The sequence below is a fragment of the Setaria italica genome, chromosome VII (genome assembly GCF_000263155.2).
Source record: "Setaria italica strain Yugu1 chromosome VII, Setaria_italica_v2.0, whole genome shotgun sequence".
Classification (NCBI taxonomy): Eukaryota; Viridiplantae; Streptophyta; class Magnoliopsida; order Poales; family Poaceae; genus Setaria; species Setaria italica.
The window spans coordinates 22,684,814-22,711,994 of NC_028456.1; the positions used below are offsets into that span (position 1 = coordinate 22,684,814).

At 45.2% G+C, this 27,181-nt stretch overlaps 1 protein-coding gene and 1 pseudogene across 1 annotated transcript; both read right to left on the reverse strand.

Annotated features, from left to right (window-relative positions):
- Positions 1-409: 409 nt before the first annotated feature.
- On the reverse strand, positions 410-5,274 carry LOC101777786 (beta-glucosidase 12). Its single transcript, XM_004975883.3, has 13 exons — positions 5,070-5,274; positions 4,820-4,889; positions 4,031-4,089; positions 3,763-3,838; positions 3,582-3,659; positions 3,394-3,481; positions 2,696-2,951; positions 1,831-1,946; positions 1,531-1,742; positions 1,298-1,329; positions 1,083-1,185; positions 854-962; positions 410-756 (listed from the first exon to the last, which is right to left on the reverse strand). The coding sequence occupies exons 1-13, from the start codon at positions 5,211-5,213 to the stop codon at positions 588-590; spliced, it is 1,512 nt and encodes a 503-aa protein (XP_004975940.1). The 5' UTR covers positions 5,214-5,274; the 3' UTR covers positions 410-587.
- Positions 5,275-7,285: 2,011 nt separating this feature from the next.
- Positions 7,286-27,126, reverse strand: LOC101776830 (annotated as a pseudogene).
- Between the last annotated feature and the right edge of the window lie 55 nt (positions 27,127-27,181).

Consider the following 27,181-nt stretch of genomic DNA (forward strand, 5'->3'; position numbering starts at 1 on the left):
TATTATTTAGTTTGGTGACCAGTATGTTAACTCTTTGTTGTTTTTTAGTTTGAGCAATATAGGGATATTTTTCTACCACAGGTGGAGAGGTGTGCTTGAAGCCACAGGTGATTGTTCAGGTTAGTACTGTAATTTAATTTCAGCTTCTTGTCATGTCCCTTTTGTTTAGTGGCAGCTGAATCGATCAAATCATTTTTATATTGTGATAGGAACAATTGTTTCCTGTGAACCATGCACGAGCATGTCATGGTGTTGATCTAATTTTGAATCTAAAAATTAATGGTAAGAGAAAATATTATGAAATGAATGAAAATGTGGCTTTTGCTACTGTATTGTAAAAAATCTTCTTTATTGAACATCTAAGAAATTATGCACAATTGGAAATTGCAGGCAGAACATGCATAACAAGTAACAAACGGGCCCCTTAGCTCTTATTATTCCAGCAAAGTTTGCTCACTGAACTGAACTGAGCTCAACTCCCGCACTTTATTTCCAGAAAAGAACAAGCGCACTGCTTGAAACGGCACAGAACACATGCGGCAGCGCCTAAGTATGAAATGCTACCATTATTTCCCATAACGGGACGCTTATTTCTGCAGGAATTTTCTGAACCAATGCGCGGAATTCTTGGGGTATCGCTTCAATCCATCATTGTAGTCCACGAAGTTTATCCCAAATCGGACCGTGAAGGCATCCCTCCACTCGAAGTTATCGAGCAACGACCATGCAAAGTACCCTTTCACGTTTGCTCCATCTCTGCAAAAAAAAAAAAAGTCAGATGCGAGACGGTCGAGTCACGGGCATCTTCATATTCAGTGATACTAGAGTATGCTCATGACTAATTTGCTCTGACCTTATAGCACTTAACAGCGCAAGAAGGTGCTTGTGGTAGTACTCTATCCTGATGTCATCCTTCAGGGCTTCATGTAGTGGCAGGCTGTTGTTGGTGGCTTCATCAACACCTAAAGACAGGGTGAGGGAGGGATATCTTCAGACAATTTCTGTTTTTAGTTCTTCTTTCTGTGTTGTACTACAGTGGTGAGTTGAATGCAAAAGGAGATGGTGCTAAACGACAGTATTACCATTTTCAGTGATGTAGATGGTAGGATTTCCATAGGTTTCCTTCACATAGAGCAGTAGCTCACGGAAGCCTTGAGGGTAGATGTAGAGCGAAGGTGAAGCAGCCTACAATTGCATACATGTATTCCACTTCTTGAAATGAATCATCACACATAAAATGGGAAGGGAAGTTACTGCTGGAGAATTGAAGTGGTTGTTTGGAGACATGACTAGTTACCTGACGACCGATAAGGAAACCATTCCGAACACCTAATATAAGATGATGTCAGTATGTATCAGAAGAAACTGAACAAGGAATAATGCATGCAGTTCCAAACCGAATCTCAACCTTGCTCAAGATAATTTAGTGCAGCAGAGGCTGTAGAGACAATACTCTTGATCGAATTCAAAGGCTCTTCATTAACATTAGATTAACAAGAACAGATGGTTGTCAACACTTTGTTGACTCACCAGTAGTATTAGCTTGAGAGTCTGTGTTATAGCTCTTGTTCAGGGATGGAGGAACGTCCTTAGTGTAGTATCCCGTGTAGTAGTTGAGCCCGATGAAATCGAATGCACCCTTGACCAACTCAGATTGTTCTTTTGTGAATCGCGGAAGGCGATCTCCCACCAACCTTCTCATGTTTAGTGGGTAGTCTCCTCTAATGAGGGGGTCCATGGACCTTCAAGAGTATTCCCAGTAAAATATGCATCTTGTTATAAGTTTTTATTTGTTTTGATGAAATTTTGCAAGGGTCACCTAGAATATACCATCCAAGCATGAAATCTACTTGACGTCTCGCTGCTGCAACATCGGATTTGGAACGGGAGAAGGGAGTAAACCAATGTGAGACTAAAGTTATTCCAATCTTACCCTTCTGTACACCCTGCATTCAATATGTCATAAAATTGTGAGAGATCAAAATCGTGGTCAAAAAAGGATTTTTTTTTCCGATACGAGACTTTACCCCATTTCCATTACGACGAACGGAAATACCAAGGTTTGGCTACAAAAGGAATTCATTTGGCTAACAGAGCATATTCTCAAATAACTTGCTCCTTTAAATAACATATTCCATATATTCTTACTGAATGTTTGCATCACGTACAGCTGAGGCAGGATTTATTGTTGAGAGCATAGAAGAAGTTTCCATACAGACACAACTAACTATAGTAATACATACATCTTGTAGGATTCAAGTTTCTGATGTGCAAGTTCCGAATATATCCATAGTCCCATACACTAGAAGATGACTTTGGCTAACCTGAAATAATTAACTAGGCCACTGAAAAAAACTGAAATAGCTAATTCCTGTTATTATAGTCCATCTACCACTTTTCTATAAAACCCAAGTTGGTTCTGATGAAGTCACGACCTAACTATGGACATAGATTTGACATACTCTAAAAATTTATAATCCAAAATACCCTTGTCTGCTGGAGGTCTTCGAAAAGAAATAAGAGAAAAAATCAGTTAGTAAATTAGATGACTCAACTTTCCCCCCTTTTACACTAGACCCAATCGAAACTAAACTCAGAAGATAAATTAAAGAACAAACTCAAATTTGGATATTCCAAATTGATGTATTATTCATTCAACAATTGCAACTGTGTTGAGAGTGCATTTATTTCTGACCTGGTATTTTTCTTTATACAAACGAGCTGCTTCTGCATGGGCAAGGAGCTGATAATGACATGCAGTGTAAGGTTCCCTTCCTGAATCCCCAACGCTGCACTTGCCCTCCTCCCATGATGAGCACCGGGCTGGTGGAAATGTGCCGGATGCATAGCCCACAGAGCAGAAGGTCCACGGCTCATTGAAAGTGATCCAATGCTTCACTCGGTCCCCAAACTCTCTGAAGCAGACTTCAGCATAGTCCTTATAGTCATTGCTGCAATAGTTACAGTTTTGTTTAGTGGGTGACTTCTATGTGCAAACAACATCAAAGCATACATGATCAAAGTGCTACATCGAATTTGGGAAGCCAGTGTTCATATGGATAAGAGTTCATTCGTGCAATGCTTGCTGAACGAGGCCATGTTAATTGGTACAGTTCATGATGTTAATAATTATTGAAGCAAGTTGTTATAGTCCAATGCTTGCATTCATATTATTATGTTATACAAAAACAAGGCAGTTCAGATACAATGAATCAATCTTTTTTTTAATGTAAATGAAACAATCTTATTGTACTCAACTAGTGTTTGTTAATGCTTTACTAAGGAGCAATTAGTGTTTCTCAATCATCTCGTCTCTTGGAACTGTGACTTAACATGACATTGGGATTAAGAAATTGTTGTCTGAAAAAGGACTGAGTAATAATTGTGACTCACATGATATTGGGACTAAGAAATCCTCCATATTTATCTTCTAATGCCTGAGGCGAGTCCCAGTGAAAAAGGGTCACAAATGGTTGTACCCCTGCAGATATGTGTACACATGCATGTTTTTTTTAAAAGCTTCATGAGGCTAGAAATCCATCTGGTGGGTTAAGAAACAGTGTTATGGTCCTAGTGTATACCTTTCAACAGAAGCTCATCAATCAAATTGTTGTAGTATCTGACGCCTTCTCTGTTGACTCCACCGCTCAGACTTCCATCTGTCAAGAGATTCAGACCTTTAAGTTTGACTTTATCTACTTGGACATCGGAAGATATGAAAGACGATGCAGTAGCTCATCTGAACAAATAGGTCAAACTGACTTGGAAGAATTCTTGTCCATGAGATGGAGAACCTGTACGCATCCATTCCCATATCCTTCATGAGACGCACATCTTCCTGCAGTTTTTTTTCCCAGCAAGACCCTTTGGATGAGTTATGTAATTATAATATTTTTGGTAAGCATCTGAAAGAAAATAAAGTCCCTAACACGAATTAGAGTGTATAATTCATTGAGTTTCTCAAAGAATCAACAAATTCAAAAGGCGGCATCTGTTTTCTTTTTCAAAAAACATCAAACTGAATTCTGACCTTGTAGAGATGGTAGGAATTCACAGCCACATCCCCATTGCTTCTGTTAGCGATTCTATCTGCCAAACCAAAAATTTGTTAAAATTTCAAAGATGAGTCTTTGTGTATTGTTTCTTGCCACTTAAAATTTAAGAAATTTGCTCCGTTGGACTATTGTTTCATTAGTCATGTTCAATAAACTAAACTATGGGAAAAAAATAAAGATGAGCAGGCAGTGACCACTTGACTAAATCCATGACTGAATGTTGGAGTACCTATCAATAATATGACGTCGTTTTTCGTCATGAAAGCAGGGTCAGATCTGGGAGTTTTCTTTCGTGTCAGGTATTTTCTTTGACGGTACCCAGTTTTCTCTGCCGTCTAGTCACCATCAGGGAAATGATATATTTCCTTGGGTGAACCGACAAACAAAGCTCTAACCTGTCTGTACCCAATGGTTTTCAAAAACTGATCACACTAAAATTTTCTATCAGGCAGCCACCAGAAAATTACCTTCAGGAAAATTATTTTTGCTGGGAAACCGACGTGCAATTCATATTTCTCTATCAAGCTATCTCTGATGGTATTGGCCCATCGTTTGGCCGACAGAAATATTATTTCTGATGGTTTCCTACATTTTCTTGACGGTTTTAGCACACATGGAGATTTCCCTTTCCATTGGTGCTAACTGACTAAACTGAGGCAAGATTTCTAAGCCATGTCTGCGACGGCATTAGGTTTCAATTTAGCCTCCATGTTTTGTTTATAGACACTCCTAAAGTCCCTGCTTCCTATAGAAATGAAACATGCCTGCGTGCTGATGAGTGAAGGTGTCCCAGATGCTTGGCCCTCTGCCCCCCTCCGCTGCACCCCCTTCGTACTGCGTGTGGACATCAGAGCAACTCGTCAGACGACCATGGCAAAAACAAAAACAACGCAAAAGTAAAGCCACGATCCGTAGAAGATTAGTGGGAAATGTGTAAATGTCCTACGATTATGAGTTAGAAAAGAGAAACTAATGCGCAAGAACGCCATGTAAGGACGACAAAGAAGTTCTTGCCTGATAGGCCGACGAGGCCGTCCCGAAGATGAACCCCTCAGGGAAGCTTCTCCGGTTCACCGGCGGCTGGCCGGCGCCATCGTAGTAGGCACCGGAGGCGACTGCCAGGAGGAGAAACGGAGGTAGAAGACGACCAAGAAGCATTGTTGCAGCCACCTTCGATGGGTGTGGCGGCAGGAGAGTGTGAGCTCGCGGAAAAGCTTCCGTTGGCACCCGTTATATGTAGGCTTGCGGAAAGGCTAGCTAACGTAACGCAATTTTCTGTTTCTCTTCCCCACCATGACAGCAGGGTTGCAGGACTGCAGGTACAGTACATGTGCAACTCTGGCAAGATACTACGTCGGCTAGCTCGTGCACGGCCAAATCGCGACAAGATTCTGATCCATGCATGAGCGATAACCACCCCGATAGGGACATGCACGTGCATATCTCGAGTAGGCAGCTGTCAGATAGTGTGTTTGTTAAAAAAAAACAGTCAGATAGTGGACATATGCAGAAAAAATTGCTCGGGTTGCAGCGCTACGGCTGCTAACTGCTTTTAGTGCGAAAAAAATGGCTGCTAAAGCGCATCTCGATGAGATAAGATCGGTTAGATAGGTTATTTTAAGAGACATACTCCCTTCTCTCTCTCACACACATTTGTTCATATCTTAACATAATACTCACGATATTTTCTTATGTTTATAAGTGTGACTACTTTATTTATCAATGGTCACGATATTTTTAATCCAATTCATAGTCTTTCCTTTTGCATTTCACCTCCATGTGTGTTTGAGATGTGTTTAGTTGAAACCATAGTTTGAGCTATGTACTCCCTCCATCCTAAATTGTAAGTCATTCCAATAATCTTGGAGAGTCAAAACATCTCAAGTTTGATCAAAATTATAGAGAAAATTATAAAGATTTATGACATCAAATAGGTATACTATGAAAATATAATTGATGAAGAATCTAATGATACTTAGTTGACATCATAGATGTTATTATATTATCATATAAATTTGGTTAAATTTGAGATACTTTGACTCTCCAAGATTCTTGGAATGACTTACAATTTAGGATGGAGGAAGTATTTGACATGGAAATAGATATGCTCGTCACTTAATGCATACCCGTTGATCACCATGTTGACTCCATTGATTGACATATCATAAAGACAGTCATAGACATGTTTTCAAAATCCTCTCCCTACACCTTCACCACCTTCGTAGACATGCTCGTGCAATCCCAAAGCTCCCATATTAATTTTTCAACACCGTGTCAATATATCATTCATCATAAAAATGCGTCAACTGTGGTGCATTTCAACATTGTTCTTTAAAATGAAAAAAGAGAGGCATGCTTGTAGTGGGCGAGATGGGCCAGCACACATGACCCAATTACCTTTTCTTTGATTTTTGTTTTACATTACATCGCATTGATCCTTTGTATCTACTTATGCGTGGCATATCATAAGACCATCGACTCGAATAAATTGGGGGTCACTCATCCCAAACTACTCCTCGTAAGCAAGGAGCAGGGCCTAAATGGCTTCTCCAGTGAAAAAAAAATCTGGTTTCATTCAGCTTCCGGTTCATCTTTGCCTTGATTTACGAAATAGTGTGCATTGGCTTGCGAAAAGCAGGTGAATCTGGAGCCGGCTGGCAAAAACCCTTTCAAACGGGCCCTAATTAGATACAAATCCAACACCGTTTTCGCAAATTGGCCGCGCACGAGCTGCCTGAACAATCTGCCGACCACCTGAGGTAACGCGTTGCTCAAAAGAAAAAAAAAGAAAAGCAATTGAACGTGGTGAGGAGGTGAAGACAGGCTCGGCTCGGCTCCACAGCGGTCGCGGCTGCTCGCGCTCGGCACGGCGGCAGCGGCGTCCCGCGCAGGCATCATTCTCCCCTCAAACCTTGTACGGTGCCGCTTGTGGGCTTGTGTAATTCAGGAACTGGGACCTTGACATGCAGTCGTATGTGCCGGCCCATGGCTACAAGCCTACAAGACAGCCAGCTGCTCAACAGAGGATTTAAACATTCAGACCTGTCTGGTGTCTCTCTGAAATCTGAATCAACTTCAAACAGGGAACTTATTCTTTATTATTGATTTATTGTGCATGGAGAATAATTTTCTTTTACGCTGCAACAAGAGCACACTTTATTCAATTTTCTTGTTACCAGTCGACACTAATGCATGCTTATTGTTTAGCATTGTCTTCCATGCGACCATGCCTATTTCTTGAGGAACTCCTTGAACCAGTGTGCAGAGCTCTTGGGGTACTTCTTGAGGCCATCTGTGTAGTTGACGAAGTATATCCCGAACCGGACCGTGTGGCCGCTCGCCCACTCGAAGTTGTCCTGCAGCGACCACGCGAAGTATCCTTTCACGTTTGCCCCGTCCCTGCATGCAGTGACTCACTAGTCAGATGCAATGATGCACCATCATATCAGCTAGCAGCAAGTTGAAGTTTTCCGGCGTTTCTTTGCGTTGCATGAATGAACTGTACATGGACTACTGGAGCTCTGACCTTATAGCGCTTTCCAGGGCAAGGAGGTGCTTGTGGTGGTACTCTATCCTGGTGTCATCATTCAGGGCTTCCTGGAGAGGTAGACTCTGGTTGTTGACTTCATCAACTCCTGAAATACAGAGTAAAATATTTTCAGCTATCCTTCTCTGTCTGTCATTCTTCCTTGAAGAGCGAAGAAATAACCCAATCTACTGATAGCAAATTAAAGAAGCAAATGTATCAACAGAAGTTACCGTTTTCAGTGATATAGATCGGAGGATTGCCGTGGTTTTCCTTAACGTAAAGCAGCAGCTTACGGAAGCCTTGAGGGTACATGTAGATCCAAGAAGTACCAGCCTGCATAAACCCCATTTATGGAAATGAATCGTCACACATAAGAGGGAGAGCAGAGCAGAGCAAAATTCCTAGTGCTTACTATCCCTTACCACACAGTAGCACTGCCAAATGTCATGAGAAATCACAATATTGGTTTGAAAATAAAAATATATCAACAGATCAAGCACATAATTGAAAAAGGAAATCAAGCTGTGAAGGTTTTATTTTTTATTGAATATTTATGGACAGGAAGGCACATGTTGAACCAATGCTGTAACATTTTTTTTTGTTGATAAATTGTTCATAACTTTATTACTGGGAGCTGCTACCATGCTTTCGGAAGGGCATTATGAAATTGTGCTCAGGAGAGGGGAGATCACTGTTATTTCTATTATAATAATTTGCTTTGTATGTTTACCTGAGGACCTATAGGGACACTATTTCGCACACCTAACAATAAATAGAAGGAAGTTAGTACTTGTATATCGACAACAGAAAAGGAGGGAAATGCTTGTGCTTCCAAAACAATCTCAAATGTTGCTAAAGAAACATTTCAAGCAGATGATTCAATCTAATATAGATGACATCCTTAGTTTTGTTAAAAAAGATTCTCTATTTTGTTCTAGAATTCTGCAACAATAAAATGTCATGTGGATTCAAATACTCTCTTCTTTAATATGAGATCAATAATAGGAACTAATGATCCTTGGATTCATTGAGGTGACACAAGGATCATTGAGGTGACTCACTGGTACGATTAGCCCGAGAATCAGTGGTATAGCTGAGGTTGAGGCCATTTGATGGAGGAAGGCTATCAACGTAGCTTGCAGTTTAGTAGTTGAGTCCGATGAAGTCGAATGCACCCTTGACCAACTCAGATTGTTCCTTTGTGAACCGCGGCAAGCATTTTCTTACCAATCTTCTCATGCTTAGTGGATAGTGAAATGAGGGGGTCTATAAACCTAAAGCACATTCCTATTAAAATTTTGATCCTACTACAAACTTTGACAATGACTCTTTTTTAGGGCAATATGGAATTTACCATCCAAACATGAAGTCTAAGGCATGTCTGGCTGCATGACCATCAGATTTAGATCGGGAGAAAGGAAGAAACCAATTTGTGACCAAAGTTATTCCAATCTTTCCCTTTTGCACAGCCTGCAATGTGACATTGAATATGTCAGACTAATGGTCGTTCGCCAAATAATGACATTCAATCTTTCCCCTCTGCTTAACCCTGTTTGCCACGATCGGAATGTCATTATTTGGCTAACAAACTAAGCAATACATTCTGGATACACGCTTATTTATCGAATAACCAATCACTCCCTCTGATGTTATATACGTCTATTAGGAAGGATGGTATCCAGTATGACACTTGGACTAATATCAATATAAATATGTTATATGTAATGTAAGTTTTTCATGATGAATTTGATTAGATCATTCTTATATTGTCAATCTATATGAAATAGTCATAAATAAAAATGACTAAGAACAAGCTTAAATGAATTTGTATTTGGAAATAGGATGCATCACGTTTTCAATTTATTAAGGCCCAAAACACATCATGGTGTTGTAAGCTTTAGAACCTCTGTTCTCCTATTAAACTGTACAACTTCTGAATATATCCATAGACTAGAAGAAATAGCTAGCTTCTGCACCATGTCAACCTATCCATTAAATTTCCGTTCACAAACATTGAAATATCAATCGACCACAAATCATCATTCCATCAGTTGTTCATAAGTTGCATCTGCATGAGAATTCATCACTTACCTGATATTTTTCTTTGTACAAACGGACAGTTTCCGCATGGGCGAGTATTAGATGGTGGCATGCAGGACCGGGACGGGCGACCCGGGGGGTTGGTGAATGGGAACCTTCAAAGTTGTTCTACACATGTGGAATGAGTCAATGTTAATTTAGTCATTTCAACATGCAAATACTCACATGAGCTACATGGCAAAGAAGCATTGCACTTTAACAAAATAACTTCATCTCTAACCTTAGCAGGATCATTCAAAGCAACACATGAATTACATGCCATATAGGCATGAGCTTTCAACAAGTCATTTTAAGATTTTAAAGCATAATCAACTGAGAGCTCATCAAATAAGTTTCTATGATATTCAAGTTGCTTGTCACCAAGAAAGACATCTCTTTTCAATTTCTCATTTTCAATAAGCAAGGCATCATAAGATTTGCATAGCAAAGGTAAGTTAGACTTGCAAGAAGTTGAAGTATTCATATTAATATATTATCAAGTCTAGACATGTCCAAATTCTTCTTAAGCTCCATAATCGTCCTGCCATGAGCACAAAGGTGAGTGAACAAACCAATTATACCTTGGGAGAGTTTATCTTTACTCATCTTGTGAAGCTTGTGTCGAAGATCATCTTCTTGAGGCATCTTTTCCATTAAACGCATCAATACCTTCGCTTCATCATCCTTGTTCAGCTTATCACGCTTCTTCCACTTGTGGTCATCCTTAAATGCAATCGTACCACCTAAGGACAAAGAACCAATAGAACAAGAGCTTGGTGCCATAGCTCAAAGCACTGGTTAGGATTAGTCGAAAGCAAGCTCAAATCACGAAAACCAAATCCACAAGCAAAATCGTCCTTTTGCTTGTCGCTTCGTGGATCACAAAGCCGATTAAGGTGGTATGATCCTTAACCAAGCTCTGATATCAATTGAAGGACCGGGATGGGCGACTAGATTGGGGGGGGGGTGAATGGGAGCCTTTATAAATTCTCTCCAAGAATAAGGCCTACATCCTGATTGCCACCCCAAACACATCTCGCGTCTAATCACCAAGATGACACAAGTCAACTCGTAACAAACTCACCTTAGGAACAATTAGAGACGCTCAAAGCGTAGCAGAAGCAAAGCAAGGCGAGGTACCGAAAAGCTTGCACAACCACTGCTAAACCTTATCAAAGCATGCAAGGATTAATTAAAGGCTTAGCAGGTGAAAGTACTAAGGGGGTGTTTGGATATGAGGTGCTAAACTTTAGTAGGGTCACATCGGATGTTCGGATGCTAATTAGGAGGATTAAACATGAGCTAATTATAAAACTAATTACACAGATGGAGTCTAATTCGCGAGACGAATTAATTAATCCATCATTAGCAAATGGTTACTGTAGCACCACATTATCAAATCATGGACTAATTAGGCTTAAGTTTAGCGGGTGTTCCCTAACTAATTACTTCATACCGATTGTGAAAAGAGCTAAAGCAAGCAGACAAGAAATAAATTATGAAGCCAATGATTAGATCACTGTTCACTGAAAGTGACATGCATAAACCTGCAAGCAGAAACCTTTGCTGTTGCTGCCTGCTCACCTGATGCGCTGGAGCGGGGTCGGATGGGCCACTGGTGGCGCCTGCTGCCTTGAGCTGCTGCACCAGGAACTGGACGCCTGCCTGGGCCGGTTGCTGCGCCTGGCTGGGTGGCCTGGGACGGCCTGCTTCGTCTAGCCGGGCCGCTGCCTGCCTCGTAGACCGCAGCTGCACAGGCCCGTGCTGGCGGTCGCCTGCTGAGTGGCCTGCACGCCCGGGCCACTGCCGATCCAGCTGGCGTTGGGCCTCCACTCGCGCTGGGCCGCTGCGCAGCTTGCTGCGCGTGCGCGTGGGCACCGCGTGCTGCTGCCCGACGCGCTCGGCTCCTTCCCCTGCACACGAACCAAAACAAAGAGAAGGGAAGAACACGAAGATCAAGCTCGAACTTCAAACGAAAAGTTCTCTCTCAAAACACCGTGGATCAAAACAAAACTTGAGCAATACAAGCACCTCCTCAATGGCTAATAGATCCAGGAAAAGATTTCGAAAAGCTCAAGTATTCACCGTGGATTTAGGAGAAAACCGAACACCCTACAAGAGCACGGTTTTGGGAAAACTTCAAATCCAACTTAAATTCGTGAGGGATTTGAGGGGATCACATTAAAGTTTCTCAGAAAGATTCTAGCAATAAATTTCCCTAACAAATCTCGCGGGATTTGAGCTCAAACACAAGGAAAAAAATCCCATGAAAATGCTAAAAAAACCCGAAAACGATAAATTTCAGATTCAAATGGGAAGGAACAAGATGTCACGAAATTGAACTTTGGATTACACCACCATGTTCAGTTACAAGCTAGCACAATCAAAGCTAAGATAACAAAAAGATCAAATCAAAGATCCCCCATCTCTCTCCCTTTCTCACCCTCAAAGACTCTCATAAACAAAATGAGAAGCCTACCACCAAAGAAACCTGAGATGTATAGTTGTCCCAACAGGCCACTCTCATATATATATAGGTATTTAGCAAATAATCAGAATACCCTTACATTAAGCATAAAACTCAATTACCATATAGGGGTAAAATTGTCCAACTTTTTATCGGTACATCGAACGGACCTGTTGACGCCGGATTTCGTCACCAGTAGAATCGGCGCCAAGAAGAAAGGAAATCGGAGGAGCACAGTTGGGAATCGGCTAAATGGTGCTATAGTGCGGAATCGGCTGGCGACTTTTGTCTCGCTTCAGGACGAATGCACCAGAATCCCAATCGGTAATCTTTTGCCGATGAATCGGCCGATTGGGAGGATGGACTAATTGGGCCTGTATGGGCTTGGAAAGGGATGGAAGGATAAGGTGGAGGTTAGCCCACGAAGCGTGGAATAACTAATCTAGCACGAATTGTGCTTGTAGATATTCGTTTTCTGTTTGAATTAGAGATAGAATTCTAGTCGGTTAAGAAGTTATCTGTATGGGGCTATAAATAGCTACCTTTGTAAATCTGTAATCATCAACCAATCAATACAACAAGCTACTTTTTCTTCGTACTTACTTTCGAGCGGGCGACTTCGCCATTACTTTCTCTTTTCACGAGTTCGTGCGGGTTGGCAGGGCTGCATCATCTTGATCTCCGGCCGATTCTGTAAGTTCCGTTTATCGAGTAATATCTAAGCTTTAACTTCCGGCGCATCGCTGTTGTTTCGTTTAGATTTATTCACTAGTTATCGATATTTGCTAGATTCATAGGTTTTTACCTGTTTTTCTAGTTTTTATCACCAGTTATTCAGCTAGGAATCGGTAGTATCGGCTTTCTTTATTTTCTGTCGTTAGATTCATCTATTGCCGACTAGATCTGTTCCTAGTGTTGTTATCGCAAGCTTTGTTCCGATTACTTTAGTAATTTCCTGTCTACAAGGCTATAGAGATCAGGCTGTCTTATAGCCGATTTCATTATCACAGTAAATCGGCCGATTCGCCGATAAACTCTCTCGATCGGAAACTTAGCCGATCGTAATTTCAGAACCTGACACGCGTTCTTCCTTGCCAATCAACAGGTCAGATTGGTTGGCACGCCGCGCGAACCGCACCAGGGCATTCACCCGAACAGGAGCTAAGCAGATTCTCCCGAGTCGTGTGTCGGTCGCTGGGATTCGGTTGACCGATTTCTAGCACCAACACACTTTTGGCACGCCCAGTGGGACAAATACAACCGCTATCATGTCGAAAACTGCTGAAGTTTCTGAAGATAACGTCATCGAAGTGACGGAAGCAGATCTAAAGGACGACCAAAAGGAAGATCTGAATAAGTATATGGAACAAATCCGGAAAACTTGCTTAAAATCCTTCAGTCGTTCCAGGAGCGGGGAAACTGTTAAGAAAACTCCTTTCCCTACTCCCCGTCAGATCACAATTTCTGAGGATTCGGATAAAATGTCCGATATGATTCAACAATCTCTTCATCACGCCTTCATCAATCAATCCCCGGTGCTTTCAAACATGGTGCACAATGCCGTTGTCAACTCCTTCGCCGGAGGCATACCTCAAGGATACAGGGGACCGACGTATTTTCAGCCGATTCCACCGAATCAGGCTTATCCGGCTTCACAGCCGATCCAATCTTCTGTTGGAGGATCCGGTGCTTCTGCGTCATCGACTCCTTTGGGATATGGTTCCATCCAACTGTCCTCTGCACCATTCCCTCCAGTCAGCCCTTCACCCTGGGGGGCACCTTTAAACGCGGCCGGTCTGAATCAATCGGCCAGTCAAGGAAATCCTCCGTTCCAGACACCCTCCCAAACGGCCACCCGGCCGACCATACCACCATACCAGCCTGTCGCTCCGGAGGTCAACAAGACGTCAGAGCTCATGCTATATGACGAAACGAGTGGTTCATTCAAACAGCCAACCTTTACTACACCGCCGGCTTATACTCAGATACCACCTTTTCATCAATCTCCTTTTGTTCAGCCTCCGATTTATCAGCACGTGCCGATACCGCAGCCAACTATTCCCCAGCAACAACCAGATTGGTCGGCGCAAATTGCGGAGGTAATGCAAGAACAATTCGGCTTGAAGCCGAAAATGCAAACTTATACCTATAGAACACCATACCCTTCTACATATGACTTGTTACCGTTCCCCCATCGGTACAAAGTTCCTGATTTCACCAAATTTTCGGGGATGGATGACACTTCGACCGTAGAGCATGTGAATAGATTCATCATCCAATGCGGGGAGGCAGCTACGCAAGATGCCCTGCGGGTACGGTTGTTCTCGTCATCCTTGTCTGGATCGGCCTTCCAATGGTTCACAACTTTGCCACCAAACTCAATTATCACGTGGGCCGATCTAGAAAGACAGTTCCACAAGTACTTCTATGCCGGGGTCCATGAAATGAAGCTGTCCGACTTGACTAGCCTCCGGCAAAGAAGTGATGAGCCGATACCCTCGTATATACAGAGGTTTCGGGAAATCAGAAACAAATGCTACTCCTTGGCTCTAACCGACGCGCAGTTGGCCGATATAGCTTTCCAAGGCCTTCTGCCACACATTAAAGAGAAATATGCCTCACAAGAGTTCGAGAGCCTGAGCCAGATTGTTCAGCGATTGTCCGGACAGGAAGTGCGTCCATTCGATCCGCGAAGGAATTTCCAGAAGAAAGTGGCATTCCTGGAAGATTTAGAGGATGAGGAAGATGTCGAAATCGGACTTGCGGAGTGGATTAAGGGAAAGAAGCCGATTTCATACCCATTCGGCAAAAAGGAGCCGGAAGCATTCGGTTTCGATACAACTAAAGCCGATAAAATCTTCGATCTTCTACTCCAGGAAGGGCAGATTAAACTCTCGCCTTACCATACAATACCCTCTGCCGAACAATTAAAAAAGATGAAGTATTGCAAGTGGCACAATGCCACGTCACATGATACCAACGAGTGCAAAATCTTCAGGCAACAAATACAGTCGGCCATTGAGCAAGGCAGACTCAAATTTGAAGTACCGGCAAAATCGGCCAAACCAATGAAGATCGACCAGCACCCCTTTCCTACCAACATGGTTGATACGGGAAAGAATTCTCTCCAAACAAAAGTGCTGACGTCCGAGTCGGCCAAAAAGAGTGGCGCTGTCGATCCCAGAAATCAAGCTACGTCTGAAGATGTCAAGGGAAAGCAGCGAATGGAGGACGATGATGGTGAGTCAGAAGGGCCACGCATTACCTCCCAGTTCTTGCTCCAAAAGTACCGACGACAACATGAACGCTCAAGGTCCCGAGAAGAAGCGATGCGTCGGCACGAGGAGCACTGGAGATGCCCGTTCTTCATTCATTGTTGGGAAAACAACCTCAGGTTATCATCGGCCAATACTTGCCCAGAGTGTAACAGTCCTTATCGAGGCAATCGGCCGTTCAACAGGTCTCGCTCCAGGGACGGAAGGCCAGAACCGATCAGCAGGAATTGGCGCAACCAAGATGACCAGCGCCCTCCCGTGCGTGATCGGCTGGGGGGCAGAAGTGACCGATATGATCGGTCGGAAGATAGACGCCATGATAGGCAGGGGGCAGGGCTGATCGACATGATCAGTCAAACAACAAAGCCAGCGTTCACAGCCGGCTCGAAGACATGGCCGATGCTCGGGTGACGGACGAGAACCCGTTAGGACGCGAACCGGAGTGGGAACGCGCCAGGAAAGAAGGGAGGCCAATAAACCCCAGGTGGTGCCCCGATGGTTTGACCAAATCACAAAAACGGAGGATCCAACGTCTCCGCCAATGGGAACAGCAAGAAGAAGAGAGCGCAACGGACAAGAAGGAAGGGAGGCCTCGGGTGTGGCGCCCCAAAAGAAACGACAAGGGAAACAATGAGTCGGCGGGTGATGAATCGGCAGCTGAGATCGGTATGGTTTTCATACTGCCGATGGAGTTCATGACCCTCGCCGATCAACAAGACGTATCGGCGATAGAGGAACAGCCAGCACGGTTGGCTTTAGAGCCAATGATGGCCACGTTCGAAAAGCCCGAAGATGACGAACGACAACATATGAAGGCGTTGTTCCTTAAAGGGCATGTTGACGGTCGCCCCCTCACTAGATTGATGGTCGACGGAGGAGCTGCTGTCAATATCATACCGTATGCCGTGCTCCGGAAGCTGGGGAAGAGCGACGACGACCTAACCAGGACGGACATGATGCTCAAGGACTTCGAAGGCAAGGTGTCAAACGCTCGCGGTGCTCTCTGCGTCGACCTCACCATCGGCAGTAAGACCCTTCCTACCACGTTTTTCGTCATTAATGGCAAAGGGTCCTATAATATGCTTCTTGGCCGAGACTGGATACACGCAAACTGCTGCATCCCGTCAACTATGCATCAGTGCCTCGTACAATGGGTCGGCGATAACATCGAGGTGGTCAAAGCCGACTCCGCGTACAGCATCGCAGCAGCCGACGCACAGCAATGGAGCTGTGAAACCGTCAGGTGCATATCAGGGAGGGTGTTTATGACCGATTTCCTGAAGGTCACCGATTTTGGCCTACAGCCGATCCGAGCAGTCGGCTCCGAAGACTCAGAATAGATGGATCAGTTCGTCCGAGAAGATGGGAAGCTAGGGCACGGATTCACGTCGGCCGATTCATTAGAAATGATAGACTTAGGTGACGGGACCAAACCAAGGCCGACTTTTATTAGTGCAAATTTAGATCCAGAGTATAAGTGTAAATTGACAAATTTATTAAAAGAATTCAAGGATTGTTTTGCTTGGGAGTATCACGAGATGCCCGGTTTAGATCGATCTATTGTTGAACATCGGCTACCCATAAAGCCAGGGTATCGGCCGTACCAACAACCCGCACGGCGTTGCAATCCTAAAATTTTACCAGACATAAAAGCTGAAATAACTCGGCTAATTGAAGCAAAATTTATTCGGCAATGTCGTTATGCCGAGTGGATTTCTAATATCGTGCTGGTGTACAAGAAAAATGGGAAGTTGCGCGTTTGCGATGATTTCAGGAATCTTAATCAGGCCACACCGATGGATGGTTACCCCATGCCTACGGCCGATGTACTGATCGACGCCGCCGCGGGACACAAAATTATTAGCTTCATGGATGGAAACGCCGGATACAATCAAATACTTATGGCCGAAGAGGACATACCCAAAACGGCTTTCAGATGTCCAGGCCATCTTGGTTTATTCGAGTGGGTGGTGATGACTTTCGGCTTGAAGAATGCTGGCGCTACATATCAGAGAGCTATGAATTACATTTTTCACAAACTCATTGGCCTCCTGGTAGAAATCTACATCGATGATGTCGTGGTCAAGTCCAAGAGTCACGAGGAACATCTAGCCGATTTGCGAAAGGTACTAGAGTGTACCAAAAAGCACGGTCTTAAGATGAATCCCAACAAATGCGCTTTCGGCGTCTCCGCCGGACAGTTCTTAGGATTCATGGTGCACGAACGAGGTATAGAAGTCAATCAGAAGACCATAGCGGCCATCAACAAAGTCGTGGCCCCACAGAACAAAACTGAGCTACAATCTCTAATCGGCAAGGTAAACTTCATCAGAAGATTTATATCTAATCTATCTGGACGAATTCAGGCGTTCACGCCACTTCTGAAGTTGAAGCCAGACCAGGAATTCATATGGGGAGAAGAACAGCGCAAGGCGTTAGAAGATATCAAGCGATACTTGGTCTCACCGCCAGTCTTGGTTCCCCCTCAAACTGGTAAGACGTTTAAACTGTATTTATCAGTCGATGAAAAAGCTATTGGGTTGGCTCTAGTCCAAGAGTTTGAAGGCAAAGAGCGGGTAATTTATTACGTCAGTAGGAGACTCCTAGATGCCGAAGCAATATATCCTCCGGTAGAGCGTTTGTGCTTGTGTCTTTACTTCTCATGCACCAAACTCAGGCACTATCTACTGTCGGCAGAGTGTGTAGTCGTATGCAAAGATGACGTAGTAAAATACATGCTATCACTGCCGATATTGAAAGGACGAATCGGTAAATGGATCTTAGCTTTATCAGAATTTGACCTGCGGTATGAGTCGGCAAAAGCCGTCAAGGGTCAAGTCATGGCCGATTTCGTCGCCCAGCACTGTGGACCGGAGATCGCCCTCGTGGAACTGGCGCCTTGGCAATTATTTTTCGACGGGTCATCATGCGGGGTCGGATCAGGAATCGGCATCGTTCTCATATCGCCTCGGGGGGCAAGCTATGATTTTTCTCTGCCGATAGAAACCGCCGCTACTAACAATCAAGCGGAGTACAGAGCTGTATTAAAAGGCTTACAGCTATTGAGAGGAGTCAAGGCCGATTCTGTTGAGATCTTCGGGGATTCTATGCTTATTGTGGATCAACTAACCGGAAGGGCTGAGTGCAAAGATGACGTATTAAGAATTTATCACGAAGATTGCTTACAGCTTTTAAAAGAATTCAGATCGGCAGTAATCGAGCATGTTCCAAGGGACCGCAACGAAGAAGCAAACAAGCTCGCCCAACACGCATCTGGGTATCGGCCGATTCTAGGTGCTATGGCCTTAGAACTTGCTGCCGACGACTGGCGTAAAGAAATTGCCGATTACCTGAAGGATCCGTCTAAAAAGGTGGAGCGACGAGTACGCTTTCATGCCACCAAATACGTACTGCTCGAAGATGATCTGTTCTACCGAACGATCGACGGAGTTCTTCTTAAATGCCTTGGAACAGAAGAAGCCAAGACTCTAATGGGGGAAATTCATGAAGGGGTATGTGGAGCACACCAATCGGCACATAAGATGAAGTGGATGATCAGGAACAACGGGTACTATTGGCCTACAATCCTTGAAGACTGTTTCAAATATTATAAAGGTTGTCAGGAATGTCAAAGGTTTGGAAATGTCCAACGTGCGCCCGCATCGGCCATGAACCCCATCATCAAGCCATGGCCGTTCAGGGGATGGGGAATAGACCTTATCGGCCAAATTTACCCACCGTCAAGCAAAGAGCACAAGTTTATTCTGGTGGCTACCGATTACTTCACCAAATGGGTGGAGGCGATTCCGTTGAGAGCCGTGACATCGGCTATCATGGCCGACTTCGTAAGAGACCACATTGTCTACCGATTCGGCATCCCTCAGACTATAACAACCGATCAAGGAACAATGTTCACATCGGGGGAATTTGAGGAATTTACGACCGATATGGGCATCAAATTGTTAAATTCTTCTCCGTATTACGCCCAGGCCAATGGTCAAGCAGAATCCTCCAACAAAGGGATAATCAAGTTGATCAAACGGAAAATCGAAGAATATCTGAAGAAGTGGCACCTATGCTTGACTGAAGCCCTGTGGGCATACAGAATGGCTTGTCACGGGGCTACCAAGTTGTCTCCCTATCAGTTGGTATACGGTCATGATGCAGTACTACCATGGGAATCGAGGGGAGGATCGAGGCGTATTTCGCTCCAGGACCAGTTATCGGCCGATGATTACTCGTCACTTATGAAAAGGGAGCTCGACGATTTGGCTGGTCAACGATTGAGGGCCCTGATGAGTATTGAAGAAAATAAGAAGAGAGTAGCCAGGTGGTACGATAAGAAGGTCAAAGTCAAACAATTCTCCCCCGGAGACTTGGTATGGAAGTTAGTTCTGCCGATCGGGTCGAGAGATCCTAAATTCGGAAAATGGTCCCCTACCTGGGAAGGGCCGTATAAAATCGGCAGATGCGCTCCAGGGAATGCCTACATTTTGGAAACAATAGAAGGAGAAGAATTCACTAGAGCTCTGAATGGAAGGTACTTAAAAAGATATTACCCGAGTATATGGGTCGGAGCCTAAGAAATCAACCGTAACACGATCACACATAGCCGATACAAGTCGGTTAAAAAAGCACATAAAGTCGACCGGAACGGCCGATTACATTCATTCGGTACGGGCGACGGATTACATGGCCGACAAAACATTAGTCGCCCTTAGAACAAAAAATACAAAGAACAAACTAATTATTCTTCTTCTCAGATGCCTTCCCATTCGGCCCCAGCTCATTCACAACACGGAGACGTGAGGCCTCTGCCGCCGCAAGGATGACTGGCCGAGGAAGCAGACGGGTCCTATCGGTGGGAAGTCGCTGGCCGCCGTTCCTCTCCATGAAGTCCAGGACCGCGCGGGCTGCCGAGGTGACGTCATCTTCAGGCGCGTCACGATGATGACCCCTTACGGTTGGAGATCGGCGATGACCTTCGGTCTCCACGGAATCCAAGACCGCACGAGCCTCTGCGGTAATGTGGTCTTGGAGCTCCTCTCGGTGAGCCAGAATCAGCGCCTTGTCCTCCGGGGTCAATGGATCTTCAGAGTGAATGCACTCGATGGCGCGCACGAGCTCCGGACTGAGGCGTTGGGGCTGAAACAAAGAGGGGATAAAGCGAAGCATTCTTTTCCTAAAGATCTAAGAGAAGAAGTCGGGGCTTCACCTGGTTAACAGAAGAAGATGACGATGAGGCCATGATGAAATGGTCGCGCTGATGAGAAGAAAAATAAAAGTGAAATGGGAGCCGAGTCGATACTATCAGGAGTAGGCACCGAGGTCGATATTTATGGGGAAAAATACATGGAAATCTGGTGAGGCCACGTCCCATCGGTAATAAGGAAGGCAGTAAATAGAGAGGGCGTCGCGAAGGGACGGTCAAAGAAGATAGTAAATGTTCGTACGAAACGGTCAGTGTTTTACAGATTACCCAAAAGGGTATCGATAGCTGTGATGGCCCGGCGCCGGATCTGATCGGCAGAGTCAAGAACCCGTTGGTCTTCTTCCGCCGATCCAGGGACCTCCGATGCGCTGCGGTGGAGTCTCAGAGCCTCATGAGCAAAATGCTGCCTCTCCCGTGTCAAATCGGCAATAGCAGAGGGTAACTCTTGAAGTTTGTTCTCTTCGGCACTGATTGCCTTGGTCACTTGCTCCATTTCTTTGGCAAGTTCCGCCCTCCGACGTTTGAGGCGGTCTATTTCACTAATGATCGCCGGGTGTGAGTCTTCTAGAATATGGATACGCCGATGCGCTTCTTGAGCCTGACGCTTGAAAGCATCTTCATCTTCACGTGTCTTGGCCAGTTTTGCGCGATCGGCCATGTGACGAAGGGCCCTAAAGACTGGGATCCTCATGGACTCGATGAAGGCCGCCGGTGCCAAGGCCTCTTCCGCTTCCTCTGGTACTCGTCCGCTGACGTCACTGAAGAGCTGCCGAATTGGCGAAGCATCTTCTACCAGTCGGCCGATGTCCCCTTGTAGGAGGGATCGGATGTTGGTAAGTTTAGCTCGGATGTCATCAGGAACGGAGCTCAGAGCAACTTGGCGGGATGCGACTTCCTCGTCATCAGAAAGAGCAACCGCGAAGGAGAAGAGGCTGTTGTCGGGGGAGTCTTGTTCCTAAGAAAATAAGGAAAAGGGGTGAATCGGCAGGGAATCAGAGCAAATCGGCTGGTTGAAAGCTGGTTTAGGAACTTACCATTTTAAAGCGAATTTCTTCATGCTGCGCTTGTAAAGCCGTCGTGTCTTGCTCAGTGGCCTGCGCCATAGGTTCATCTGATGAAGAGGACTCCACGACAATCGGCGCGGTGCTCGGACCAGCCCCCTGAGAAGAAATCGGTGGTCGAGAAGCGCTCGGTGTGCCAATGGCCTGCGTCGAAGAATCGGTTAAGTACATTACGCAAATACCCGAAGGAAATCCGTAAGATAAGCACCGTACCTCAATGGATGAGGGCAGGGGCGCATTGGTGTCCGGTCGAGTTGTCGCCGATTGTGGTATTTCCATAGAGGTGCTCTAAGAAGTACAAAGTCAAGAAGAGCTAATATCAAAATGACAATCGGAGATGGTAAAGCTCGAACTTACTTGTATAGCTTCCAACAATAATGATGCGGCAGCTACTCCGGTTTGTGTGATGGCTTGAGTATCGGTGCTTTGTGTGACCTGGGGAGGTGGTGCAGTCAAAGTTTTTGCCGATACAAGCACAGGAGGATCCGCCGATTCCGTACGAGCCCGGACTCGGCGACTGGTTTTCTTGATGATCCTCTTATGAACCTGCTTCGATCGGCCAGCGATCATGTCAACTGACGGGGCGTTGTAGCCGATAAGAGGATATGTGGTGTATGGATAGCTCTCTATTAACCGTCCGCTGCGGCTGTGCGTTGGAGGGGTCCGATTCCCGGCCTTAAGAAACAATAAAAACATTAGTGTTCAACCATGTTGAAAAGAATAGAAATCAGCTATGAGAAGTACCTCGGCATTTGGATCAATGTTGGCCGGATCCAGAAGATTGCAGTATGCCGATGCTGAGTTACAAAATAGAAATTGCTTCCATTCGGCCCACCAAAGTTTGAACGGCTGGACGGCAAATGGAAATAATAGCCAGTCATTCAAGTTAATTGTACTGGAGTCCGGAATTCGGTCTCGCAACCGACCGTAATCCAGGCCAGATGTGAGCACATCTCTGAACTTGATTCGGCCAGCAAAATACACCTGTATCGGCAGTTGACCCATGCCGAATTGTCGTGCTGCAGTGGACGGGTTGTAGAATTCGTACGTAGGGGCATCCTTTCCTGAAAAGAAGTTGGCTGGTAGGAGTCCTGGTTTGATCAGCCCTTCATAAAGATCTTCATCAAACCGACCAGAAGTCGAATCGAAGCAGGTGGGGAGCTCAAAGACTGGGTTGTCTCGCTGGTACGGAAACCAAATAGTTGCATCTTCATTAAATCCATTGTAGAAGCACCGAAAGTACTCGGTTACCTTTGTAGCAGAATACGCACAACCCGGAAAAGCTGATGCCGCTTCACCAAAGGACATGCATCGGCGACGCTCGGTGGGGTCCTCCGCCGATTCGATATTGGGGAACGTCATATGGTCCACCGGCTGCCGGGTGATTCTGCTCATGTAAAGGTTCAACCATAGATTGACAAACCACCAAGGCCCGCCTGGATTGCCGATCGGTTCTCCCTTGGAAAGTTTTGTGCCGATTTGATGAAGCATGTGGTACACGGCGCCCAGTAAATGTTTCCCGAGAGGAATATGGTCCCCTCTGGACAGTGCTTCAGCTAAGGATTGGGTGTTGGTTGTTGGACCGGCGGCTCTTCCACAGAAGAAGTGTTTTTCTAGCCACATCATCAGGAAGGCTGTGTGCTCCCTGTTATCAACGGTTCCGGTCTTCTTGTTACTTTTGATGAAGCCTTTCCAGCCGCCGATTCCCCTTGTGTCCAGCCGATGTGACGTTGTGGTCAAAAGACGGAAGGGTGTATCAGGAGAAGATATGTTCAGGCCGGTCAAGAGGACCACATCGGCCAGTGTAGGGGTCATAGGACCGTGCCCAAATAAAAACGCATTAAGTGCGTCAGACCAAAAATAGGAAGCCGCCATCACTAACGGCTCATTTTTCTCCATTTGAGACAGGGAGAGGTTGATGCACTGGCCGATTTTGAGCTCTTCCCACAAGACGCTCTTTGACGCAGCCATTCGTTGATACCATTCCCTCCAACCTGGGGTTTCATTCAGCCAGGATCTGAAAGTACCTACCCATTGATCTAAGTTCATATCGGATCGTTTGAAGGGTATCCGGTCGGTTTCCGAATTTATAAGATCTACCGGATCTGGGTCTCCCATAGGACCGAGGCAAACAAGGCCAGGACTTCCCGTGAGGTGAATAGTAATTCTATGCCTAACCGCCTAAAAAAGGAAAAGGGGTATGGAAATGTAAGGAACAGATCTAAGATAAATACGTTGCCGATAGGGGAAGGATTCGGTATTTACCTCCGGGATGAAGTTCTGAGTAATCGGTGTGGTCGCCGATACGGATGTGGATGACGGGTCCGCGATTGGGATCGCCATTGGGATTTCTGATGGAGCTCTTTCATCTGTGGATGAAGTGACGGTCGTCGCCACCACCACCGGGGGCGCTATCGCTGGAGCATTGCGTGCGGGGGAGCTACCGGAAGGAGACGCCATTGAAGGGAAGAGGGAATAAGTAACAGGAGCCGGAACTAGAAAACTTCGGTGGCAAGGGAAAGTGTTGAAAGAAAAAGGATGCGCGCGCGTTGGGAAGAGAGACGTGAGCTTGAAGATGAGGTGCGGTAAAGCGCTATTTATAGGATGCCTGAAGAGGGGGTAGAAATGGAATTTTCACCGCGCCGGCGCTTCGAGTTTTTCGGGGGTAGTGGCTGTCGTGGGCGCCCGTTTCAAAAATTGCAATGATCAGCTGGAAGACCGCGAAACGGAAGGATATTTTCACTGCGGCCGTTTCGGAGGGGAGGTTATAAAGAATTTCGAAATAAAAGACTGTGTTTTACTCCGAAACTGGGGGGCATGTGTTGACGCCGGATTTCGTCACCAGTAGAATCGGCGCCAAGAAGAAAGGAAATTGGAGGAGCACAGTTGGGAATCGGCTAAATGGTGCTATAGTGCGGAATCGGCTGGCGACTTTTGTCTCGGTTCAGGACGAATGCACCAGAATCCCAATCGGTAATCTTTTGCCGATGAATCGGCCGATTGGGAGGATGGACTAATTGGGCCTGTATGGGCTTGGAAAGGGATGGAAGGATAAGGTGGAGGTTAGCCCACGAAGCGTGGAATAACTAATCTAGCACGAATTGTGCTTGTAGATATTCGTTTTCTGTTTGAATTAGAGATAGAATTCTAGTCGGTTAAGAAGTTATCTGTATGGGGCTATAAATAGTTACCTTTGTAAATCTGTAATCATCAACCAATCAATACAACAAGCTACTTTTTCTTCGTACTTACTTTCGAGCGGGCGACTTCGCCATTACTTTCTCTTTTCACGAGTTCGTGCGGGTTGGCAGGGCTGCATCATCTTGATCTCCGGCCGATTCTGTAAGTTCCGTTTATCGAGTAATATCTAAGCTTTAACTTCCGGCGCATCGCTGTTGTTTCGTTTAGATTTATTCACTAGTTATCGATATTTGCTAGATTCATAGGTTTTTACCTGTTTTTCTAGTTTTTATCACCAGTTATTCAGCTAGGAATCGGTAGTATCGGCTTTCTTTATTTTCTGTCGTTAGATTCATCTATTGCCGACTAGATCTGTTCCTAGTGTTGTTATCGCAAGCTTTGTTCCGATTACTTTAGTAATTTCCTGTCTACAAGGCTATAGAGATCAGGCTGTCTTATAGCCGATTTCATTATCACAGTAAATCGGCCGATTCGCCGATAAACTCTCTCGATCGGAAACTTAGCCGATCGTAATTTCAGAACCTGACACGCGTTCTTCCTTGCCAATCAACAGGTCAGATTGGCTGGCACGCCGCGCGAACCGCACCAGGGCATTCACCCGAACAGGAGCTAAGCAGATTCTCCCGGGTCGTGTGTCGGTCGCTGGGATTCGGTTGACCGATTTCTAGCACCAACAGGACCCAACGTCTTCACGACTCCGCTTCGCCTCGATGCAAGCTTCGCGATATTGCCACGTGTCCTTCGAGTTGATGATGTCTGGCCGCACCGGGCTCACCCCCGGTTTTGAGGCCAAATCGGTCAAACCCTCTTGCACACCCCGCAGGCGTGATTCACCTCCGGTTTTGAGGCCAAACCGATCAAACTCTCTTGCACACACTGCAGGCGTGACTCACCCCCGGTTTTGAGGTCAAACTAGTCAAACCCTTTCGCACGCCCCACAAGGCGTGATTCTCCGATGTCGACGCGTGTCCGGCCTCCGCTAAGCCTTCGACGCCTCCAAGTCTTTCGCTCCCGCTCCCAAGCTGCCTACTTGACTCGCCTCCGTTCCGCTTGACTCGACCGACGCCGTCTTCATCTCAGTATACTCTTGCTCTTCCGTACTACATGTGGATCGTCCATGACTCAGCCCGGACTCCTCGGGTCCCTTGGTCCAAGCCTCCTCGTGTCCACCCTTCACAGCCCTAGTACATCGACATGAACCTTTCGCTTGACCTTCACCTTATGACGTCGACTGCCATGTCGCATCCTACACTTGCACATCACAAGCCAAGAGACACAACACACAAAATATATTTTACACAAACACCACAACACAACACCTCCGGTTAGCCGTTAGCATAATCATACATATATGAAATATGGATTCAACCAGTAAAATCTCGAATCGTTCAGTCAACCACTCATCATAAATAGATCATATCTCAACTTTTCTCTCAGGGTACAAGGCTCCCTTCCTGAATCCCCAGCGCAACACTCGCCCTGCTCCCATGGCGAGCACGGTCCTGGCGCAAACGTACCCAATGCGTACCCTGCTACGCAAAAGGCCAAGGGTTCGTTGAACGTAATCCAGTGTTTCACTCGGTCACCAAACTCGTTGAAGCAGACTTCAGCGTAGTTCTTATAGTCGTTGCTGCAACAGAAAAGGTTCTATTTTAGTAGGTGACCTCAGTGCGTGCATAAACTACAATTAAGCATGGAGGAAGGAAGTGGTATCAATTTGCAATGGCAGTGTCAATGGGCAAGTTTTTCCTCTCCTTTTTTGGTTCTTTTTCTCAAGGATATGTTGTCAATTTTTCTAATAACTGGAAGCTTTCTAGTAGTTCAACTAAATTATCAGCTCGTATTGATCAGTAAGAGCTTCCTAATCTGGTCGTCGCTTCCCAGTTTAGCATATCTGCATATGCATGCTGAGCTAATGGTATGTTTGAGCTGCAAAGGAGTAAGAAAACATGGCTTACATGATATTAGGACTAAGGAATCCTCCGTATTTATCTTCTAATGCCTGTGGCGAATCCCAGTGAAAAAGGGTCACAAATGGTTGAACCCCTGTAGACAATATATACATTTCATCTCATAGCTTCACAAAGAGAGGAAAAAAAAATCATCTGGTGGAGTAAAGAAAAGAGCTGCAAGGGTTCTTGCGTGAGGGACACCTTTCAACAGAAGCTCATCAATCAAATTACTGTAGTATCTGATGCCTTCTCTATTTATTGACTTTGTTCCACCGCTCAGACTTCCATCTGTCATTAATTAGGTTCAAACGTTCAAGTTAGATGATGTGCAAATAACCCTGCAAATGGTT

Coding starts and splice junctions, on each gene's coding strand:
- LOC101777786 (XM_004975883.3), bottom strand. CDS start 5,213: ATGCTTCTTGGTCGTCTTCTACCTCCGTTTCTCCTCCTGGCAGTCGCC. Junction 3,482..3,581: donor TGATGAGCTTCTGTTGAAAG/GTATACACTAGG, acceptor ACATATCTGCAG/GGGTACAACCATTTGTGACC. Junction 963..1,082: donor CATCTACATCACTGAAAATG/GTAATACTGTCG, acceptor CCCTGTCTTTAG/GTGTTGATGAAGCCACCAAC.